Source organism: Ylistrum balloti, unplaced genomic scaffold (genome assembly GCF_031769215.1).
Source record: "Ylistrum balloti isolate Yb309-2 unplaced genomic scaffold, AGI_CSIRO_Ybal_v1 Utg371068, whole genome shotgun sequence".
Classification (NCBI taxonomy): Eukaryota; Metazoa; Mollusca; class Bivalvia; order Pectinida; family Pectinidae; genus Ylistrum; species Ylistrum balloti.
The window spans coordinates 23,492-48,946 of NW_026782590.1; the positions used below are offsets into that span (position 1 = coordinate 23,492).

The 25,455-nt window shown below is 34.5% G+C and overlaps 1 protein-coding gene across 2 annotated transcripts; it reads left to right on the top strand.

The window, feature by feature from the left end:
• Positions 1–243: 243 nt before the first annotated feature.
• LOC132560482 (HBS1-like protein) lies at positions 244–24,761 on the top strand. Of its 2 annotated transcripts, XM_060225145.1 has the most exons (17): positions 244–323; positions 4,369–4,437; positions 4,606–4,770; positions 5,314–5,448; positions 5,848–5,901; positions 14,547–14,889; positions 15,845–15,927; positions 16,201–16,360; positions 16,954–17,066; positions 18,442–18,558; positions 19,041–19,274; positions 19,877–20,050; positions 20,440–20,535; positions 20,858–20,961; positions 21,521–21,621; positions 22,439–22,583; positions 23,098–24,761. In XM_060225145.1, exons 1-17 carry the CDS (start codon positions 281–283, stop codon positions 23,149–23,151), a joined length of 2,190 nt encoding a protein of 729 aa, XP_060081128.1. In that variant the 5' UTR covers positions 244–280; the 3' UTR covers positions 23,152–24,761. The 2 variants fall into 2 exon arrangements, with proteins under 2 accessions (XP_060081128.1, XP_060081129.1); XM_060225146.1 differs by lacking the exons at positions 14,547–14,889; positions 15,845–15,927; positions 16,201–16,360; ... (7 more) ...; positions 22,439–22,583; positions 23,098–24,761 and adding an exon at positions 6,363–7,975.
• Positions 24,762–25,455: the final 694 nt, after the last annotated feature.

Genomic DNA, 25,455 nt, shown 5'->3' on the forward strand with positions numbered 1-25,455 from the left:
GAGCTTCGTGATTTATTATTTTACTATGAGAGTTCCGAATAAATTTAGTTTCGGTTTTGTGTCCTAAATATTATTAGTTCTACATCAATATGACGTAGTTTAAGATGTAAACACTAAAAAGAAATATTATTCACTGGGCTCTTGATCAAATACTGATTTACACCAAAATTTGAATGAAGAAGTAATTCGTACGAAAACAACCTTGATCATCATTATCAGTAATGGCGGCGTACATCATGAAAGTGCGTTGAGGGAAAAAGCATTGAATATTCCTGTAATCATGGCCCGTCATAGGAATGTGCGGACTATGAACTACGAAGATGGTATAATTAAGTTGTTTCCATTTGCGAAATGATGTTGCCATTATTTTACATGTTTATGATATTTGATGTCTAATCATTTAATGTTTCTTTATGGGCGACAGCTTGCTTTTCCCAGCTCAGATATCGCCCTACATAACATCAGAACATTAGAAGCCGCTGCGGTCGGCTGATTTGTTTTCTGACACTTTTCTTTCGACTACAATGCGGCTATCGCAAGTTTCTCGCGGTGTAAAACGAACATTGTCAGAGTCATTTTCTTTGCACGTTGCAGACAGGTATTGGAGCACCGGCAAATCTTACTATACGTGTATAGGGTAGATGTAAACAACTGAACCATGCCTGGTTGCGATCATGGTGTGCACATCGAAAATATGGACAACAAGTCTAGTGAGGTAGTATAATGAATATTTCTTATCACAGGACACCATTTCCGGTGAGTTGGTTGAATTTCATCGGTGCAATTTTTGGTACTTGCATCTCTTTATCCACATGTTCCGATGGTGAGACATGATATTTCCTTAATTCATTATCAAAACACCTCATTTCTCACTGTCTTGCACCACAATCACACTCATTGTTGATTATGATATATTTGCATGGAGACATCATGCTGAAAGTGCACCTGTGGCCTGAATTGGCATCAAAGGAATGCATATCTGCAGACGACACCAGGAGTGAATGACGCCATATTGGTTGTTATCCATTTTTCTATTTACATGAAAAAAATGTGACATGACCTCACTTGTGTGTTTACACTTGCCCTACATTCATATTGTCAAATTTGACTATATAGCCAAATCTGCCTACATAGCCAGATTTACTGGTGCTCCATTAACTGGTAGAAGTGATATGAAAAAAAGTTGTAGATTTATATTTTTGAAGCAGAAGGATTGGATTGAAACAATACATTTATTCTCTATCTGTTTCAGAATATTTTTTCTTTCATAATTTCTTTTGTGAATGAAGCAGATAAGAAGTATGAGTGATACTCTGTTGATAAAAGTCTCAAAGTTGATTTGGTTGGTTGGTTTTCATGCAATATTTTGTGTGTTTAACGCTGACCAGTGCTATTTTGTCAGCCAGTGATCATGAGAAGTGGAGTTTATTTTGTCAAAAAAACCCTCAACTTATCAGGAAAAGTCAAAATGAATTATCTTAAAAATTGTGTGTGTCATGTAAGAAAAATATTCAGCTTGTCTCCTTATTTGTTGTAGTTTACTTTCTTGGAACAAGTTTTTAGCATCACAAATCTCATATTGTTGATGTATGTATTTAATGATTTTATTTGAATTTTTACTTTGTTTTTATTTGCACATGAATTCTTGAAGGGATATTTTTTATAGGTCAGGATAATTTTTAGCTAAATCAAAAGTTTGGAAATCCAACAAGTTTGTTGTTCAAGGCTGATCACATATGCAGCTGTTGGATGTTGTTCAGTTCAGTTTTGAACCACTTTGAACTTAGACTCACGATACCAAAAAATGCTTGCTATCAATCATGCATCATCATATGAAAAAACTATTTTCTTCTGTAACAGGAAGGGTTGATAGAAAACGTTCAATGAAAAATTATGATTTACATAAAATCAGACGATAATGTGATGTTTAACTACATAAGAAATTATATATTTTTAAGCAAGCAATGAAAATTTTCTAATGCATGGAAAATATTACTTGTTGAGAAACTCTGAAAAAGTCATACTTCAAAGAAATTGAAGATATTAGCATTATTTCATCTTGGTTCATGCATTTGTCGTTCTTCTGTACACCAAAAGGAGACAGAAAATTTATGAGATTATAAATTTTCCATGTGCAAGTTGAATATAATGGGAGATTATAATTTTTTATAGCTAGATATCAATATTAATTTTTTGGTCTACGTTGGTGATATTGCAGGTATAATAAGAAATATTTCAGTAATTTTTTGGATGAGAAAATGTATTCTGTGGACTATTATTTTGAGCAGTTGTCAAAGGAATGTTTCTGCACTGGTCTGACCTTTTATTTTGTTTCTCAATAGAGTGTTTTTTAGGTTCAAATAGCTGATAACACAAGTGGAAGTGTAGCCCAATATAGTAATTTTTGTCAGACATTGTCATGAGATTAGCTATGTCGAGTTGGAGATGAAATATGAATGAGAATGAAAGTACTCATTGACAAGCACTGTCAAACAGAGGTTTTATCCATTGATTAGCACAGAGAACTAAATATACTTTCTGTTGTAGAGATATTCCATGAGGATGGCTACATGGTCATACAGAGCTTGAAAAATCTGCATACTGACAACATTACTGATATTTAGTTTTATAGTATTTAAGTGAACTTAAATTTGGGTATTTATGTGAAAATGTGGCATAAATGATATTGATCAAAATTGATTAATTGATATCCTAATTTGTGAACAGTTTCGTTATACTCCTGGTGAATTGACTTTTCATTAGATGGCCATTTTTTCCCCTATCAATCCATTATGCAAACTATAAAAAAATGGTAAAAACATCATTGAAAATATCACACCATGTAGGAACAGTGAAAGTAGAAACTTGCTGGATACTATATATATGTTATCAGATAATTTTCGTAGCAACTTACAACAAATTCCATGTAATTGTTTTTTTTATCAGGTCTCAGGTGACCGATTGTAATTAGTCGTGCATCCGTAAATATTTTAACATTTTCAACTTTTTCTCAAAATCTCCTGATCTGATAGACCGTTTCACATTCTAACATTGTATTATCTCCCTTTGAAAAAACTCTCCAGTTAATAAATGAAAACGAGACGCAAGGTGTTGACAACCTGTTTGACAGCTCTCATCCAACAGTACCCTGAGTTGACGTTGTACATCTTAAAGCCGTATTGTGACTTCAACGGAGTAAACATTTCCTTCAATTACATAGGTGTACGACTGGAGTTTTTTGTAATACGAACCCTTCATTTCCACGTTGTCTAACTTTTGTGTCCTCACAACTAAATAGTCATTAAGTTGATGAAAATTACACTCACATAGTCTTCTCAAATCATCGAACCACACATGGCCTTTAGCTGATGCGTAAAGCATGTCATAAGTGATGTCCTTTGAACTTCTATAATCAGCAAAAGGGTCGTTGCCATCTTTTTCAGAATTCACACATATCAGCTCATCAAATAAACGGGACTTCAGAGATACATCTTGCAACCAGCATTTCCTTATTACCTTGTAACCCTACACGATGCTCTTGCAATATATCTTTCAAAACCACAACGCTCAATTTACTGATGTCTTCTATATCAATATCGCGCAGATTTACATTTGAAGCCATGTTGAATGGGAAGTTTTGACACCCTGTGCTTGTTTTCGAATGGAACTCTCCTTACTCCGGGTTCAAAAAGTCAAATAGCCGGGATTGTGAAACTTGACTATTTCAGTGAAATTTTGCTGCAACCTTCCTTGGCCTAAGATGAATCATAATTGTGAATGATACAGTCCCCACCCCACAGGGGCCTGAGGGGCCGGGCCAAAAGGGCTCAAATTAACTTAAATTTCAAATTTCTTCTTCTCAACAACCACATATTGTAGAAGCAAATGCTCTGTATGAATGGAAGCATGGAAAGTACTTTAATTAACAAAATGAATCTTGCATTTCTTCCTGGGAAGGAAGTTTTTTAAAACTTTACTGAAATTTTCATAGAAAAATGCATTTTTGCGCATAACATTGGTTATTTCCCACTGGAAATAAGTTTGTAAAAATTATCAGTGACACTGGCTTACTATAGTTAGTGTCACAATTTCTGTTTCATGACACTTGAAAACTACCCTTTAACCTTTATTAAATATTGCTTATCTCAGGTGACTGTCAAGGTCAAAAGGCCTCTTGTTAATCAAGGGACACAGTTCATTTTAGACAGCTTGTTTGTCTTTATCCAACAGTGAAGAAAAGTTGCAACTTTGATGATTCTGGCCAGGAATCAAAGTGTCTGGACTGAAATAAAATTTTGGATAAGTAAAGATTGTGTACAAGATGACTATTTTAAGATTTTATACCAGAAGTATTTTTGTTGGTTTCAGAATGCTATGATGATGATGATTACCTAGGACATTCAGTGGAGGACAATTATTGTATATCTCCAGGAACAGGTAGGACTGTTTCATATTGTGGACATTGAATAATTAACATAGTTTGAAGACATGATGTAGTTTTGATATATTTTCAGACTGACATTATTATTTACACAAAGATGATTTAAATAATGAAGATATGATTATAGTTGAGGTATTTCAAAATTAATATACTGGTATTTTCAGCTGCCCAATTTACTTTTAATCGTGAGAAGGACTTTGATTTGTCCACATACATGGGAAATGAAAGGATCCCAGAAGAAGAAGAAGGCTTTGACAGTGACACAGACCCTTCATCCCTCAATGACTCTCACGGGTACAAAAAACCAAACCTTAGTGACACAGATCAAGGTAGAGGAAGATACTATTCCTATCTTATTATTCTTTTAGTATGCATAATTAAAAAGAAGGTATAGCTGTATTAACATTTAAATCCCATTACAAAAAAGGGAGTGTACTATAGATGTTACATATTGAAGGGATGTCATGATATAGTATGACTACATGTGAATTGAAAAAAAAATTCATTTAGTTTGTTTTTGCTTTTTTTCAAACAGAGGATTTGGATGTTGGTATGCTACTGTAAAAGATGGTTATTTTTTTTAGGTTTGACTAAAACCACAAAGAATATCTGGTAGATATGTATCTTGAAAATGACCTGTAAAAAGTATATCAGAGTCCATTTCATGACTTCCTATAAAAATACATTAACTTTATTTAAAACTATTGGTAAAATTCTTAAAATTGGACTCATTAAGAGAAGGTGAGAAAGGTCTAGAAGCAAATAAAATCCTCCACAATTATTACCAACTATACAGTAAGCTGGTAAAGATAGTTTATCAGCAACAAATTTTAGGCCAGAGTTTGCTCTAAAGTATACATTTGCTTTTTCAGGAAAGTTGAATTCTTGTTTAGAAGAAATACGGAATATACTTGGAGATAGCACCCCTGACCATGTGTTATGTCAGACCATCATCAAAAATAAGTACGATTTACAAGCCAGTCTCAACGAATTACTTAAATCAGATGGTAGGTACTCAGTGATCTCAACAAATTACATGCATAGTGAAAAACACTTAATGTCATATTGCTTTATGTCACATTTTGGTTAATGTCATGTTGTCTTTTTTTCATACCTGAGACTCCTAAACAACAGAACCGTCTTACCTGTAAGGTCCAACTATGTTCTAGGAAGTCTGGTGCATTTGTAAAGAGTATGTCATATGATGAGAGGTGTCGTGATAAAAACCGTCACAGTTTCATCGGATTTTGACGAAAGTTTGGTAGCATTTATAGGCCTGAGAATATGAAGCAAAGGTTACAATTCAGTAAATTTGTTGTTTTAAATATGAAAATATGCCCATTCACGAAATAATTCATTTTACTTAAAATGTATGTTGTTTCTGAGGTGCTGTGTTATCTTTTCAGAAGCTCCCAAGCCCCAGAGACAGCCAAGACAAAGTCGACGAAACAGATCACAAGGTAAACACCTCTTTACTGCTACAGTACTGTTATTTAGGAGATTGTCTCTATAAGAGGTAGTTGATAGAACAGCTATTAAGGGAAAATAAATACTGACAATAAAGGGTTTGAAAAGTCTGTTGTAGCTTCTTAGATGTTGTTAACTGTGTAAGTAAGATAAAATATGATTCAGAATAATGTACATAGAGAAGATTTATGAAGATTGAAAATAAATGAAATGTGATATCTTATGTATTAAAAGATGCATCTTTATTTTTGAATTTTGCATTTGTTACATCAATACAAATTCAGCACTTAGACTTCACTTATTTCTCATATTTGTCTTGAAAAATGCTTAACTAGTTGCCTTTCTTCTCTTCCCCATGTCCTCTTTCGATGTATCCTTGGCTGCTGGGCTCTCTTTGAATTGTCTTTCCTGGTGCTGGTGTGATTTTCTCCCCATGTGGCTTTTGTAAGGTAAGGCGATGACAATGTTGAAGATGATTTAGATAGCTTTATGGAGTCACTTGAATCTGAATCTCCCCAAAAAACACACTTTCTTTCAAACCAAAATAAAAGTTTAGGAATATTAAAATTTGGTAAACTATCCCCATCTGTTGACAGTCCTATAAACACTGATGTGCAAACAAATAAAACTGATAATGCAACCTCAGAATCAGGTGACTCCTCAATATTTACTAAAGATGTTAAATTTGGTGCATCAGACACTAGTCCTAGGGTTTTAGTTAAGCCTAAACAGCCCAAGGACACTGTCAGCTTGCCAGGTGAAACTGAGGTTGGCAGATTATCATTATCCAACCTAGCAAAACAGCACAGTGTAAGTGCTGTTGGCCATGGGGTTAGCCTAGCTTCCCTAGCAAAACCAAGTGTAAAAGGTCAACAAAAGTTGGGAAATAAAGAGTTGAGTCATTCAGAAAATATTGCTCAGAGGACAAAGGCAAGTCCACAAGTGGGAGGAATCACAGTAAGCGAACAACAGCACAAAGACCGACCCTCATTAACATCTTCACAAGCAGCAGATGGGTTTCAATATGGGTCCAAGTCAGAATTAAAATCTGGGACAAAGCGACCTGTTGGGTTGTCACTCACAGACTTAATAAAGCAGAACAGAATGGATAATAAGGGTGATGTAGTTGCTAAGGATACATCACATGCATCCAGAGTGTCTCTTGCGGACTTGGCAGGTCAAAGGTCACAATCAAATGTAAGTAATATGACAGGAGGTAAAAGTACAAAGGTTTCACTGAGTGATCTTGCTTCAAAATCATCTGGCACAGCAGCACAAAGCCTCGGGCAGACATCCAACAAACATGGCAAATCTCTGGCTGATTTAGCAAGTCAACACAAAGCCTCAATTGTGGGAACAGATTGCATTCCAGCAAAGTCTAAAGCTTCTGCAACAGAGACTGTGATTGGCCAGTTGTCAGGTTTATCTCTTGCAGACCTGGCCAAAAGTCACAAAACCCAGCCACAGAAAGGACCAACAACTGCAAGCAAATCTCTGAGGGACTTGGCACATCAGCAGCTTAAGTCCGCAAAAACTTCATCAGATAAGCAATGTGTAGAGGAAAGTAGGATGTTATTATCAGACAGTGAACAGGCACAGCCAGTTTCACTAGGCCAGAAAACAAGTGATAGAATTGATGAAAATATTTTGAGTCAGAAGTTTTCTGGGTTAATGAATGCAAATGTTGACATTGATTATTACTTGGAAAATGATGCAGATTTCACAAATAGGGTCAAAATGGTTTCACCATCGGTACTTGCAAAATCTATATCGTCATCTTTTGTTTATTCAAAACGAAATGGTACTAAAAAGAGACTGAGATTCCCAAAGTTTTCATACCAAGTTCAAATGAGTACAGTGAAAGAAAATTTAACAAAGGTCAATGAAAACATTGTACCATTTGACTTTTCAACACCATCACCAGATGATATTGTGAAGAAAAAACAGAATTTAGCTTTCACACGCACTGGTAGATAGACCAGCCTTGTCACTTCCATGGTTTTAGTATGTATTCAAATATGTAAATAATTATGGATGGTTACAATAAAATATGTTGAGATTTATAAACCTTCAGAATATTCTAAAAAGCTGGTTATGCTTGCAATAACATAGACATTAATCATCAATAAAACACCAAGATACATTGTATTAAAGATGGCCTACCTTTATAACAAAATTGTACATATAACAGATATGTATTGTATCTTGCAAATGTGGGATACATACCAGATAAGTTACATACCTATTGTAACAATTTACTCTCCATCACCTTGGAAGGGCAGACTGCATTACTTGTATGTACCAAGGTCTGAGATCTGATATTGCTGAGTGGGAAAGGTCATAAAGTATCAACTGAAACTTAGTCTTGTTCATTCTTTTCATCATTCCATTGTCAAACTTTCTTAGGGCAGCCATTTTGTATATTATTTCTTGTTACCCTTTTGAATGGAATGTTTGATATGGTCCTTTGTTTTCGAAACTCAGGTTTACAATCATTCCTTCTGTATACTTATATTTCAGATGCCTTTTGAGATGAATTGCTATACCTCAGTCAGTCATGATTAGCCAACTTTATCCATGAAAACTTTATCCAAAGAATATCTTGGATGAGTTCAAATTAAAGTGTTGATGTCAGGTCAAGGCTGACATTACTGTTCATAGTAAATTATCAACCATTTCAGTGACATCATTCCTTAACCTATTTTTAGCACACTATCATCTGAAAGTGGAATTTTCAAATTGATTTTCCTCTGTTGACCTTCAACTGTCAGTGTGTCTTGTTACACACTATCACTATTTCTTGAAGAGTACTAGATGGATCATTCTTTCATTTCATCTGTATTGGGTACTGTTGTTCAATGGATGTGCATATCAAATTTTTAAGACAAATATGATAAACAAGATTTTGACAGTTACAGTCTCTTTTCACTTTTTAGTTAGATGTAGGTAGGTAAAAATTCATTCCCCTTGGTCCCAATAGTTATGTGTACCAGGTATTTAATTTTTAAAAAACTGGTTGGAAAATCATTATGGCCTGCAGGTGTCAATCTTGGATTTTTATATTGATAAATTCATTGTAATTTCGTGAGAAGCACAAGATTGATCATTCTCAAAGTTCATTGGTAGATTTTATTTGAACCATAGTTTAGTAGGTTAGATTTTTTAAGCTGATCAGAAAAAGAAAAAAAAAACTATACTGCTGCCATCTTGGATTGACATTTTGAAGTTTGTTTTTGCTGTTTATTGAAAAGTATGGCAATTATCTAAAAAAATTCATAGGCAGTTTCCTCTTGGTAACTTGTTATGTATGATTAGTTTTGGAGGAAATAACCAGACTAAGTGGCATCCATCCTTTGAAAAGTTGGAAGTATATATTAAGATATTTCTTTGAAAGGCTTTAATCGATCCTTCAAAGTTATATAAAAACCTTTTTGTCTTTTTGATACATGCTCAATGTTTTAGACTGATTGGTAAAAAAAAAATACTTACAGGTCCATGTCGCCGCCTTTTATTTATTTTTACTATTGCTATTTATCAGAATGCATTTACAGGACCTGGAATTTCAAATATAGGGTTTAGTGCCTTATTACCTATGCTTAGTTTTGAGACTGATTGGAAAAGTAAAATGGCTGATATGTGGCCATCTTGGATTTATTTATTCTCCCTTTTATTTTGTTTTTTGCTGAGTACTTGATGAATTGACAGGCCTGTCCTTAATTTCTAGGTATCTTTAAATTTGTGAATGATCTGAAAAATAAGATGGTCAGTAGTTGGATATTTTAGATAAGGAAGACTTGATGATTGTTTGTATACTCTTTTGAAGATTTCATTTACAATATAGGTTTAATTTGTTTGTCAGTTGTACATTTCACCATATGATTTATCTGGAGGAAATTGAATTAAGAGAAAAGACAAGAAATAGATCCAACTTATCAAGACCTAATAAACATCATAATGGTGAACGTCATGTTCATTCTGAAATATCTTTTAAATGGAAATTGGTTGTTCTCTTTCAAACATTAATTGTGAAAATGAATTGTTATGGTAACTAGTATTTCACAAAAGTGTGTCACACAATAATGAATAGCAAGGGTAGTTTCTAGTGGGGGGGGGGGGGGGGGGGGGGGGGGGGGGGGTTATTTTGACTTTTTATTAATTGTCATCGTGAGGTTGAGTAAGCATAAGTCATCAGTTTTCAAGAAAATTATACTGATCTGAATGTCTTCAAGAACCATTGTGTAATAGAATTTATGTGCTGTGGAAGATTGTTAAACCATTTGGGCTCAGAAATTGTCAAGGAAACTAGAAAAAACAAACAAACAATAAACGAAACTGGTGTGACCTTCCCAACCCTTATGGGGCTAAAGAACATGATGTTAAAAATACTTCTGTTTGATGTGGAGTATGCTAAGAGAGTTGTACAAAAGGAAAAATCTTTTAACATCCATTTGATAATAAATTCAATGATTCTGTCTGAACATTTATTTCATTTATCAGACAATTACCATGTGGTACAGTTACAGATGTAACAAGACTGACCAGTAACCCTATGAAAGATAGCGTCATGTCCATTTGAATCATTTCTACATTGTATATAAATATTTTGTAACTTTTTCATATTATTTTTCTAAGACAGTAAATCTGAATAAATTTGAATGGGTTGATTTTTTAAGATGTTATTTTGTCTGAAGTATTGTACAAGGTCTTTACAACAAGGAATTAATAATAAAGGTGATTCTTAAATTCTGGTACTAACAACACAGTGTACTACTTACATCAAGACATTGACATCAGAAGGTAACACTCAATACAGAGTACTACTTACATCAATACAGTGACATCAGAAGGTGACACTCAACACAAAACATTGACATCAGAAGGTGACACTCAACACAAAACATTGACATCAGAAGGTGACACTCAACACAAAACATTGACATCAGAAGGTGACACTCAAAACAGTGTACTACTTACATCAAAACATTGACATCAGAAGGTGACACTCAACACAGTGTACTACTTACATCAATACATTGACATCAGAAGGTGACACTCAACACAGTGTACTACTTACATCAAAACATTGACATCAGAAGGTGACACTCAACACAGTGTACTACTTACATCAAAACTTTGACATCAGAAGGTGACACTCAACACAGTGTACTACTTACATCAAAACATTGACATCAGAAGGTGACACTCAACACAGTGTACTACTTACATCAAAACATACATGACATCAGAAGGTGACACTCAACACAGTGTACTACTTACATCAAAACTTTGACATCAGAAGGTGACACTCAACACAGTGTACTACTTACATCAAAACATTGACATCAGAAGGTGACACTCAACACAGTGTACTACTTACATCAAAACATTGACATCAGAAGGTGACACTCAACACAGTGTACTGCTTACATCAAAACATTGACATCAGAGGGTGACACTCAACACAGTGTACTACTTACATCAAAACATTGACATCAGAAGGTGCCACTCAACACAGTGTACTGCATACATCAAAACATTGACATCAGAAGGTGACACTCAACACAGTGTACTACTTACATCAAAACATTGACATCAGAAGGTGACACTCAACACAGTGTACTACTTACATCAAAACTTTGACATCAGAGGGTGACACTCAACACAGTGTACTAGTTACATCAAAACATTGACATCAGAAGGTGACACTCAACACAGTGTACTACTTACATCAAAACATTGACATCAGAAGGTGACACTCAACACAGTTACTACTTACATCAAAACACTGACATCAGAAGATGACACTCAACACAGTCTACTACTTACATCAAAACATTGACATCAGAAGGTGACACTCAACACAGTGTACTACTTACATCAAAACTTTGACATCAGAAGGTGACACTCAACACAGTGTACTACTTACATCAAAACATTGACATCAGAAGGTGACACTCAACACAGTGTACTGCATACATCAAAACATTGACATCAGAAGGTGACACTCAACACAGTGTACTGCTTACATCAAAACATTGACATCAGAAGGTGACACTCAAACCCAGTGTACTACTTACACCAAAACTTTGACATCAAAAGATGACACTCAACAGAGTGTACTTCATACATCAAAACATTGACATCAGAAGGTGACACTCAACACAGTGTACTACTTACATCAAAACACTGACATCAGAAGATGACACTCAACACAGTGTACTACTTACATCAAAATATTGACATCAGAAGGTGACACTCAACACAGTGTACTATTTACATCAAAACTTTGACATCAGAAGGTGACACTCAACACAGTGTACTACTTACATCAAAACATTGACATCAGAAGGTGACACTCAACACAGTGTACTGCATACATCAAAACATTGACATCAGAAGGTGACACTCAACACAGTGTACTGCTTACATCAAAACATTGACATCAGAAGGTGACACTCAACACAGTGTACTACTTACATCAAAACTTTGACATCAGAAGGTGACACTCAACACAGTGTACTACTTACATCAAAACATTGACATCAGAAGGTGACACTCAACACAGTGTACTACTTACATCAAAACTTTGACATCAGAAGGTGACACTCAACACAGTGTACTAGTTACATCAAAACATTGACATCAGAAGGTGACACTCAACACAGTGTACTACTTACACCAAAACATTGACATCAGAAGGTGACACTCAACACAGTGTACTACTTACATCAAAACTTTGACATCAGAAGGTGACACTCAACACAGTGTACTAGTTACATCAAAACATTGACATCAGAAGGTGACACTCAACACAGTGTACTACTTACATCAAAACTTTGACATCAGAAGGTGACACTCAACACAGTGTACTACTTACATCAAAACTTTGACATCAGAAGGTGACAACACAGTGTACTAGTTACATCAAAACATTGACATCAGAAGGTTGACTGAAATACTTCACACAGTACTATGTACCAAAAAGCATTGACTCGCAAAGAAGAAATTGAAATACTGCACCTGCAGCATGCTGAGTTGAAGTGCTATCAAGTGTGTACAAATGAATCTCCTTTAAAGTTTTCAATGACATCTTCTCAATAACCAAAAAGCCCAGGAAGCTGATATTTTGCCAGTAATATACTTGGATCAATGAACTACCTTGACCCAATTTTAAGGTCACAGAAGTCAAAGGTGTTTAAATTTTGAAGCAGTTACCTATCAATTACTAAGAGACCTGGTATGTTGATATTGGGCTGAAATGCTGAAATGAAGAGCTTCCAAGTTTGTTCAAATAGGTGACCTTGATCCACTTTAACTATTACAGCGGTCAAATATGTTAAAATCTTCAAATGACTTCTTAGTAAGCAAAAGCTTTAGGGTGCTGATATTGGACATGTAGCATGCCAGAATGACAGGCTACCACAATTGTTCAAATGAATGAAATTGACCTACTTTCAAGGTTAATTGTCAGATGTGCTGAAATCTTTAAACAACTTGTTCTGAATAACCAAAAGGCCAAGAGCTGATATTAAGCATGTAGCATGCTTGAATGTAGATCTACCAAGTTTATTCAACTGGATGATTTTGACCTAGTTTCAAGATCACAAGGGTCATGTGTGATGAGAAGTTGAAAATTCTTCTTAGCAATAGGTCCAGGTTCATGATATTTGTATAGTAGCTTGTTTGAGGAAAAGGATTTCAAATTTGCAGAAATTGAATTATAAATGGACGAAGTCTTCTGTGTAAGCAGTAGAACAGGTGAGTAATTCAGGCCCATTGAGCCTCTTGTATTGATTTTCTGCAGAAATATTCTGTAGCTGAACTGTTTGATTATTTAATAACAGTTCCTACTAATACTACTGCCATTTTATCATATTATGCTTAGATTTTTAGTCAGATAATTGTAAACGTCCAAGAGCCTTGTGTATTGCAAAACTGGTACATTTGTGCTAGTTATGAACAACTGAGCAAATTTTGACAAAACATTTTGTCACAAGCATCCTCTTGGAAAATGAACTCAGTTCCTCATAAATGGTTGGTCTTAGGACCTGATGGACAGTGTCCAAATAGGGGAAATAGAACAAATTCTGTTTAATCTGTCTTCTTCTAAAAGAATATCCAATTCAAACAGAAGCATCCTTTGATGAAGGGGATTTAATTTTGTATAATATGGAGTGGAAGGGGCAGGGCCAAATATGAGAAATAGTACATATTCTTTAAAATTCTTAGTCTTCTGTAGGAATATTAGGATTATGTCCAGATTTTGTCTGAAGCATTGATGGATGGAGTAGATTCAATTTTGCATGAAATGGGATGGCAGGGGCAGGGCTAAATAGAACAATAAAAACAAATTCTTCAAAATCCTCCTCCATTTATAGAAATATTAGGATTTTATCCAAATTGGATTTGAAACATCCTCGGATGAAGGGGATTCAATTTTGTTTCAGATAGATTGAAAAGGGCAAGGCATATTAGGGTTTTGGTCTGAAGCATCCTTGGGTAGAGATTTAGTTCTGTACAAATGGTGGGCCCTGCCTTCTGAGATGGGAGGGACAGGAACAAAAAATAGAACAGGTTTTTATCTAGATTTCGGTGTCATTGAGTATTTTTGAAGGTAATATGTTTGTTTTATTTCTAGATTTTGCACCCAACCCTCCAACAGTAGAACTGAAGACACCCGGGAAGAAACAGACATCACCAATAAAGCCAGATGAGGATACAGCAACTGCTGTTTCTCAGATCAGAATAAACAGTAGTAAAGAGCCATTGCGTGGGTTTGAGCCCAGTTTGCCTGAAGCTGCGGCCAAGCCTGCAAAGGGAAGTGTTGATCCAGATCTTAAAACTATTGACCATAAGGACATATGTGATGGAGTCCCACCCCCTAAAGTTGCAGAGTCTGCAGGAAGTAGTTCAGATAAAACACCTTTACAAACCCCTAAGAAAGAGGCATCAACACCTCAGGTGGCAAAAAGTGCATCAAAGTAAGTGAAGTATATATAGCTATGTGGTATACCCCTCTCAGTGTAATATGGACTGGTAATTCTAGTATGTAAACCACAGAACCTGTTAGAGGGCCACAGTTACACAGTTGCCCATATGAACTAATTTTCTAGTTGAACCTATACCAAAGTACTCAATCAGAAGACTACAGTTAGGCATGCATCCTCTTAATGTAATGTTGACCTTATTCCTGGTTGTTCTTGAACATAAACCAAAATACCTGTCAGATGACAACAGTAAGGTATATATGCATCCTCTTAACATAATGTTGACCAATTTTCTGTTAGTTCCTGAAAGTACACCAAGTACCTGTCAGAATATCCATCTTCTCAGTGAATTATTATTTTTATCATTTGTCTGGTGATTCTAACCTGTGTGAACATCAAAATACCTGTCAGTAGCTGGCCCGAAATGACTCTTATTGATGATGGTTTGTAAAACATTACAAAAACATAACAAAAACATAACAAAACAAAAAAAGATCAGTAGACTACCTCCTCTGAGTGGTCCCTATAGTAACTCTTACCTTTGTTAACTTGTCTCCTGGCCCCACTTGTATAAAACATCTCAACTTGAGATTTCCTCAAGTCGAGATTTGCCTCAGCTGATATCTCCTCAAAAACGGCTTGTATAAAATTTTCTCAAGGAAGAGGAGGAAGTCATCGGCTAGGATGTCTTGAAATTCCTTGAGGAATTTTCATACAAGATATTTTCAAGGAGATATTAGCTGAGGAAAATCTGGGCTTGAGGAAATCTCAAGTTGAGATGTTTTATACAAGTGGGGCCTGGTATCTTATGTTTCATACCTTTATATACATAGTCCAAGGATTCTCTTAATAAATATGTCAAAATACAACATTAACATCAATGCCCAATTAGAATATAAAATATTCTTTCACATTTATCCTAAAATTGTATGCTTTATTCTATTTTCAGGTCAAAACATGATAAGGCAAGACTAAAAGAAGAATATGACAAAAGACAGGGTGACAAAGAGCTTCTCAACATGGTTGTTATAGGTAACTTAGATTATCATCTGTAAGGTTTTCATTGGTGTCATGAAATAGACTTCATTGGTTGCTATTGGTTACTTAGTAGATAATCATTAAGAGTTAAAAGAATTATTAATATTACATATTTCATTGAGTTGTCTTCTTTATTGATATTTGTATAACTTTCATATTCTTGACGAATGATCACCTGAAATTTCAGATACATGCCTTTGTCTTATCCAATATGTAAATACATGTACTGTCTACAAATTCCATTATGGTGTGTACTTTTCCTCACAGGTCATGTAGATGCTGGGAAGAGTACCCTGATGGGACATTTGTTGTTCCAGCTTGGAATGGTGAACAAAAAGGCCATGCACAAGTTTGAGCAAGAGTCAAAGAAAGTTGGCAAGGGATCTTTTGCCTTTGCCTGGGTGCTAGATGAGACAGAGGAAGAAAGGTTGGTCATTTTCCATAAGATGCTTGCATGGGAGGGCTCTTTATTAATAGTTTTACACCCACTTGTTACCATTTAAAAGGAGAGTACAGAGTTTTTACAAAGGAATGTTTTTGGTCATTAGTGATTCTCTGAAGTGATTTTGATGTTTAACTTTTTTGCATTAATCTCCAAAATTTCACTGATTAATAGCTAACAAGTTTTGCTGTATGAATTGGATATTATTTGTTGATGAGTTACTGTTACCATTAAAAAACAGTTTAATGACATGTTTTATGCAGTCACGTTGGCAAAATCCTCGTAAGATGATATCTAGATGTAGTATGATAGAAGTCATATTCATGTAACAGTAAACAGAGTGTCACCAGAAGTGGTTAGATTTAGTGTCTGATATATATTGCTAAACATTGTATATTTAATCTTGTTATTTACATTAACTTCTTGTGGTCTTTTTTTAACAGGCACTAGTTTCTGTCAACATTATAGTTACATATAGTCCCTTTCCCAGTGTTGATTCTTTGACATTCTGTTTGACAATCATCAATTTTAATGTTGACAAAAAGAACAGTAAACAAAATTTATTTTATATTGTTCAGATCTCGTGGCGTTACTATGGATATTGCTCAAACAAAATTTGAAACACCAAAGAAAGCAGTGACACTATTGGATGCTCCAGGACACAAAGACTTTATTCCTAATATGATAACAGGTAAAGTGAAATAGATGTTCATTCATAGGTAACATGAATCATGTTCAGTCACAAGTAAAGTAAAACAGATGTTCATTCACAAGTAAAGTAAAACAGATGTTCAGTCACAAGTAAAGTTTAATAGCTGTTTAGTCACAAGTAAAATTTAACAGTTGTTCAGTCACAAGTAAAGTAAAACAGATGTTCAGTCACAAGTAAAGTTTAATAGCTGTTTAGTCACAAGTTAAATTTAACAGCTGTTCAGTCACATATAACGTAAAACAGCTGTTCAGTCACAAGTAAAGTAAAACAGATTTTTAGTCCTAAGTAAAGTGAAACAGATGATCAGTCACAAGTTAAGTGTAATGGCTGTTCAGTCACAAGTAAAGTAAAACAGATGTTCAGTCACAAGTAAAGTTTAATAGCTGTTTAGTCACAAGTAAAATTTAACAGCTGTTCAGTCACAAGTAAAGTAAAACAGATGTTCAGTCACAAGTAAAGTTTAATAGCTGTTTAGTCACAAGTTAAATTTAACAGCTGTTCAGTCACATATAACGTAAAACAGCTGTTCAGTCACAAGTAAAGTAAACTGATGTTCATTCACAAGTAAAGTGTAATGGCTGTTCAGTCACAAGTAAAGTAAAACAGATGTTCAGTCACATGTAAAGTGAAACAGATGTTCAGTCACAAGTAAAGTGTAATGGGTGTTCAGTCACATGTAAAGTGAAACAGATAGTCACAAGTAAAGTGAAACAGATGTTCAGTCACAAGTAAAGTAAAACAGATGTTCGGTCACTAGTAAAGTGTAATGGCTGTTCAGTCACAAATAAAGTAAAACAGCTGTTCAGTCTCAAGTAAAGTGTAACGGCTGTTCAGTCACAAGTAAAGTGTAATGGTTGTTCAGTCACAAGTAAAATTTAACAGCTGTTCAGTCACAAGTAAAGTGAAACAGATGTTCAGTCACAAGTAAAGTGAAACAGATGTTCAGTCACAAGTAAAGTAAAACAGATGTTCAGTCACAAGTTAAGTAAAACAGCTGTTCAGTCACAAGTAAAGTGTAATGGTTGTTCAGTCGCAAGTAAATTGAATTAGCTGTTCAATCTGAAATAATGTCAAACAGCTGTTCAGTAACAAAAATGTAGTAAATTACCTACAAACATTAAAAGTTTCACTCTGATGAAATTTCAATGAAAGAAAAAATCAAGAAGGAACATGTGTTAGTAACACTTTGGTTGTACTATAAAAAAATAGAGATCAAACATTAACATTGATCTAGTTCATCAGACATGAAACTCAATATTGAGGTTTATTGCCACTAAAGCAGATCTGAGCATAATAATTTGTAGATACATAATACCTTTAGTGAAATTTCTTTCTCTGTTATGTGTTTTCACAGGTACTGCCCAGGCAGATGTTGGTATCCTAGTGGTCAATGCCACACGTGGCGAGTTTGAAACAGGCTTTGAGGCTGGAGGTCAGACAAGAGAACATGCCCTTCTGGCAAGATCTCTTGGTAAGTAAATGTCCCTAAGCAGCTTACAGATTATATCTTTTTAACTTCATTAAGTTGAAAGTTTGAAAATAAATCAACATTATCCATATTCACTGTCACAGTGATCAGAAACGAGAGATCAAGAGTCAAGATAATGAGCAAATTGGCAATGTTTGAATAAAGTTCTGCAAGGTTTGCAGAAAGAAGTGACCTTGACCTATAGTCAAGGTTACCACGATCAAATTAGTTCAAACTCTTAAATGAATTTTGGTGATAAATTGAAAGCATGGGTTCATCATGTGTAGTTGGATGAGTTGCTTGTGTACGTTTTTGTAACCAAAAGCACAACACAAATAAACTCTGACCATCCTTGAGTGTCCCATAGGTAAAAATGGTTGTTCGCTTATTATTGTGTTTTATTTTTCTTCATTATTTGATTGTTTCATTTATGAATTACTTTCTTGTTTACTGTTATATATTTAAACTTAAGGTTTTGTTTACAGGTGTTTCACAATTGATTGTGGCTGTGAACAAGATGGACACAGTCAAGTGGGCACAAGACAGGTACGATGAAGTCACAAAAAAGTTAGGTTCCTTCCTGAAGACAGCAGGATATCGAGACTCGGACATCTCATTCATTCCCTGTAGTGGACTAAGTGGAGAGAACCTGGCAAAATCTGTGTCTGAGCCTGAGCTGTCTTCGTGGTACAGGGGTAGCACGCTTGTAGAACAGATAGGTCAGTCAGTGTCCTGTATCATCTCAATTCATATCTTTACCTACTTGAAATATTTCTGCTGATTCTGCAGTAAAATATATTTTAACTTCCCTTTTCTTTGTCATTCCATGCTTATAATAATCCTGATTATTAATGATATGATTTAATTTAAAGAAAAACACTTGTCAGAATCATTATGTCTCTGCTTGTTAAAAAGCTTTTTTCTGGATGTTTAATATATTATTTTTTCACCCCACATTTAGTGAAGAAGATGGGTGTTGATTTAGTAATCACTCTGTCTGTCTGTATAATCCTTGTATACAAGACATTTTAAGAACCCATCGACAGATTTAGTTCATATACCATAACATTATATCATTAAGTTCCACAGCTTTTTAGCTTTTAGCCATCAGTGGTCAAGGTTAAAAGTGTTACTCTGACCACTTTTGAAATAAATATTTTGTAAGAGATGTCTCATGATCCCCTCAACAGATTTAGTTAAATAAAAAAACTTTCGGAGAGAGAGGGTACATTTAAGTGAGCTCCTGGTCAGTTTGTTTTTATAAGTGGGTTATGTATTGATAAACTGTAATTTGATTTTGAATGTTTTTGTTTCACTGCAGATAAATTCAAAACAGTGACTCGCCAGTTAGACAAACCACTGCGTCTGACAGTGGGAGATGTGTTCAAAGGAATGGGGGCAGGGTTCAGTGTGACTGGCAGAGTGGGGGCAGGATCAGTACAAACAGGTGACAAGGTGCAAATCATGCCATATGGGGAAACAGCCACAGTCAAAGGTAGGTCAATACAAGGAATATTTTGTTAATCAGTTTTAAATAATGCATTTTAATTTTTTTTCTTTATCTGAACACAACATAGAAATCTGTAAACATTTCACTGTGAAACCCAGAATTAATTTTAAAATTTAAGATATTGAGTGGTAATGCTGGAAGTGAAAAATAAAAGTAAAAATTATCCAATTCAAGAAAGAAAAAACCATGAAAATTTGATCCTTGAAAATTAAAGTTCCCCGAGTTGGCAAATATCAATAAATAATTCTTTAAAAAAAGATTCAGTGGTCTAAGATATACACAATCCTGATCAATCCACTACCCCAGTACACTGTAGACGAGAAACTGACATGATTTACTACCAGATATATCAGACTGTCTAGTGTCTGTTACAGGGATCATGTTAGGTGAGCTGTCAGCCATGTGTGCATTTGCAGGGGACCATGTAACCTTGACCTTGACAGGAATAGACATGACAAATGTCAGCTTAGGTTTGTACCTTATCTGTTTCCTCTGGTAGCTATTTTCTTTATAGGAACAGAACCGATTTGTTAAAACTGTATCCAACTAGTAGGCAAGTGGTGTTTGATTATGAATTGGCTGGATTTTATTTTTGAAGGGAGAGATAATATAAAACTATCTTTTGTTCTCATTTCAGTTTGATAGGCAGATCTAGCTTTATTATGAGGAGAAACTCTTTTCTTTCTTAATGTTAAAATCCAATTCATTCAGTCTCTTTGTTGATTAGTGAGTTGGTAGAGTTAATATTGCTTACCAGGATGTACATATATATGTATATGTTATTGTTGATAGGGAGTGTTGTCTGTGACCCTGCCAATCCAATCCATTGTGCCACTAGGATCCGAGCTAGGGTGGTGCTATTCAATCTTGGAATTCCTGTGACTAAAGGATTCATGGTAAGATGTTTTCATCATAAGGGATTCATGGTAACATGACATTTTTTAGATATCTGACAGAAGGAATAGCAGAAAGATAATCCATTTCACCTTACTTCTCCTTTCCCAGATTGAATTATCCCGTTCTACAGGAATTCCTTTTCCACAATGAAGAGTATAGAAAGCTAGCCACATGTAAATCTGTTAACACTTCACTACTTGTAACCTTTGATATGTAAAAGTGGAATCATATGCTAAGTCTACTGCTTCATTAGAAAGATGTACTCTTTTCAGAAGCATCAAAACATTATTTTGTTGGCGGCATGATCACTTTTACCAGGGAGATATAGTCTTGCACCTGGCCAAATTACAATACTTTTTTTTTTAATGGATAATTCTCACACATTCCACATATCATGTTTACAAAATTTAAGATTAAGAACCATATTTCTGTGATTGAGATTGTTCTGTCTTACTGGGAAAAACTGTCAAAGTGGTGACTTTCAGACACAAATACCTGTCTGATTAAATATTAGTTTTATTTCATTTTTCAAATTCATGAATATTGTTTGACTTACAGGTTGTGTTCCATTACCAGTCAATCACTGAACCAGCTGTCATCAAAAGACTTGTCAGTCAGCTTAATAAAAGCTCAGGAGAGGTGGTGAAGACCAGACCTAAGTAAGTCATTGTCACCAGAGTTCTGCTTTAGGAGCAATACCTGGTTTTTATTCAGCTAACTTGTTGCTAATTCATGATTTCCTCCATAAGGTTTGTATTCAGCAATGTCTATAATGGAAATAGTTGTTAATTCACATTTACTCCAGATGACTTGTGTTCTTCAGCTGTGTCTATAATGGTAACTACAGCTTTAAAAGTTGACTGTAAAGGTTATTCTGAAGTGGTTCTATTTTGAGCTATTTTTTGGAAATAGGATTGCAATGAAAAGATACATTTAAAACATTTTATTCCTCGAAAAATACCTCCTTTTCCCAACAAATGTAGGTTAACCTGCAAAAATTATAACCATAGGAAAAACAACTTTACAGTAATGTTCCCTGTTGTGCTAAAATTTTCTTTGGCAAGATTCTTTTAAGGTCAATGTCTATGCAATAATTTATATATAGTCAAGTTGAAATTCATTTGTGAAATATACAAGTCAAAGTAATACACTAAATTGAAAATCAGTCTTATTTGGTACCTATACTAGGAAACGACTAGGACTTAAAGAAAAAACTATCAGTTTATCACACACTTCAGTTAAATGTACCATTTAGATTTATTTCTCTGTCAATAATTGATAACAGATTATTTTTGTTTCCTTTATTTCAAATTTAGGATTTGATTTTATGAAATTAAATTATGCCTGTAGTATTAATCATTCATATGATTATGCAGAACTTCATTTCCATCAAAACTTTTAGAACATAGGCTTCACAAATGTTATCTTAGGGGTATTGTTGGAAGGTAGACATTCAATGATTTCCTCTAACTTCAGATGTTTAACTAAGAATACTAGTGCTGTGATAGAGATTGAATTTGAACGACCAGTCTGCCTGGAGCTGTATAAAGATTTTAAAGACCTAGGCAGATTTATGTTACGGTACAGTGGTTCTACAATAGCAGCAGGATTGGTAGAGGAGGTAAGAAAACATCCTTGTTATTTACATATAGAAATAGGTGTCATGGTTACCATGATTGCTGTAGTGCTGAATGACTATCACGACAAGTGCATTCAAGCATTAGCTTCCGACCACTTGAACACAAGTTTGAGACTGGGTTAGATATTTTCATATGTATGGCAATGTGGTTATTCAACAACATATATTCTCTTAGTTATGTTGTAGGAAAGAAATCCTAAGAGCACATTTCTGGAACTTGCAGATGAATTTTTCAAGTATTTGTCTAACTTTGAGGATTGGTTATGAAGTAATTTAGGTTTTGAAGAGAGTAATATGTATATATCTGAGAATTTATTTTGTAATTAGATATTCTGTGTTAGAAATTATTCTTCACTTCTGCGGTGCACATAAGTGTTCTATATATGATTGACTGATTGATTTATTCCAACAAATTGGAAAATCTAGATGTGAAGCAGTCATTTTTTGTAGATTGATTAATAACATACTTATAATTACTTATATTTTACTATTGTAGATCTTGAAGAGCAAAACTAAAACAGAAGACTCGCAGGGGGCTACAGCATACTGACATCAAGGAAAGTAGCCTCTGAATTTATGTTTTCCTTCAATATTTGGAAACTTTCATCTACCAAACACATGGTGTGTATTGAAACTGTGGACCTGTTTGAAACTTGGATTCATAGAATTTTACACCATGTATGTGTTCAAATGAAACCTTGGCTTAATGTGGTATCATACTCATAACACATCTCAGATTCAAAGGAAGCTGAAGTGATGTGCAGATACCACTGGTTACTGTGTGACCAAATACCATTGAATGTTATATGGTAATGGTGTAGGAATGATATGACATGGGGCGAAAGCATAATGGCCTTGAAAATGGATATAAAACAGGAAGAAGTTTTGGATCTGGACTTGTACAATATATTGTATACAGGTTTTGTTTGTTATAAAGATGTTTATGTAGAAACCTACATATTCATGCTGTGTTATCCCATCAGTATTGATAATCTGTAATGGTAATGAATTTGAATGGAATGTTTACTGTTGTATTCACACAGAACCATCAAACAACAAATTTTGAGAAAATTAAACAAAGACCAAGGATAATGGCAGACAAGATTGCCTGTTAATATGTGGGTTTTACCTCAGTTTGTACTGTACAAGGGTAGGTGCAGAGAACTTGTTAAACATGCTTAAGAATGATTGGAGTTGTTTAATCTATCATGTGTGTTGTGTGTTTTTACAATAACTTTGTATAGTTGTATTTAAGGCTGAATCATTTACCCATTTCCAGAAAGTCAGCAATATCATATATGGATGAGCATGCTGCAGTTTCACTTAGCAGTTTTACCTTTTTTGTTTTCTTCTTTCTTTCTGCAATAAATGTCTGCCATTAAACTAAATGTAGCAAAGTTTGATTTCAAAATCAGTTCATTTGATTTTACTGGATTACAGGAAACAACATTCATATGAATCTGTGGTGAAAGAATTTACTGAAGAGTGCAATAACAATATAGCATTTTATTTACTTGTCTTGAGGTATGTTATGGAAGTGTTGCTGTTTGTTCAGCTAGAATCATGATTGTGTCATGTTAGATCTGTAACAGACAGTGCATCAATATATGCAAAGTGAAGTGGTTTTTTCCAAATGCTTATGAACAAGGCTTACTACAGAAAGAGATCACGGTAAAAGCTATTGGTAATTCATGTCTTGCCAATGTCACCTCATTTACCATCAACATAATCTGATGTCTGATCTTGATTTTTTTTGCCTCCCTTAAGAAAATCCCTTTTCTAAAGCATAACTTTGCTTTACACCCGTCAATATAGCAATGTTCAACTGTACACAAACTTGCTGTTAAAATCTACATGCCACAGTACAGTTATGTTTAAGCCGAGCAGTTTAGAGAATAATTGCAAATGATTTCATGTGCATTTGTTATATCATGTTAGATATTAAACTGAAATTTTTTTTTGTGGGACATTTTGTGTATGAGCTTCAAACTTTATAAAACATGCAAGAAAATGCTGTCAGTAAGGGATTTACAAACATTTGTAAAATATGGCTGGTTTCTTGTCCTTTAATTATACCTCATTTTGGACAGCCAACAGTTCTCTCTGTGATGCTGATTTTGCATGGAGTACCTGCAAGTTAATAAAGGTGTGGAGGAAGAATTGTGTTATCACTTGATTAATTCTGTAATAAAGAATTTTTTTGCTTTACAGAAGAATTTGGACCATATTTGGTCTGGAACACCACAAAGTGATGGATACAATTTATATAAATAGAGGGTCTCCCTCAACTATTTCTACTCACTACAGAGGCAAATAAATAGGACTAAGAAAATAGAATAGTGATGAATGATTAAAAGTGTTTAAATCTGTATTCATTCCACTAAACAGGATTTTGAAAAAGTTTTCATTTCAAATGGGATTTTATGAAACAAGTCTTAGAGGTTTTTTTTTGCTTGCCTTTATCACATGACTCCGAAAATGTACATTTGGACAAATTTTAAAATAAATATGAAAATGTGGAGAACAAAATCAAATGAAGGCAGCCATTTTGTTGGACAATTTTCAATACATGACATAATCTCATTGTCAATAATACATGTAGAAGATATTATGACATCACAATTGATTTATGACTGGCGCATTTAATGAAAAACACTTTACAGTATATTTAGTGACTATGCAAAATGTTACATGGCCAAATTCACTGGACAACAGACTGTATGAGATAAATAAAGGGCTATGGTAGCTTAGTTGGTAAAGCAGTGGGCTAATATATACAACCTATAGTGAAGACTCAAGCTTTTGGGATTCAATTCCTATACCAGGCACTACAACGATACCTGTCTCAAAATGA

Coding starts and splice junctions, on each gene's coding strand:
- LOC132560482 (XM_060225145.1), top strand. CDS start 281: ATGGCCCGTCATAGGAATGTGCGGACTATGAACTACGAAGATG. Junction 20,051..20,439: donor GGAAACAGCCACAGTCAAAG/GTAGGTCAATAC, acceptor TGTCTGTTACAG/GGATCATGTTAGGTGAGCTG. Junction 21,622..22,438: donor GTGGTGAAGACCAGACCTAA/GTAAGTCATTGT, acceptor CTCTAACTTCAG/ATGTTTAACTAAGAATACTA.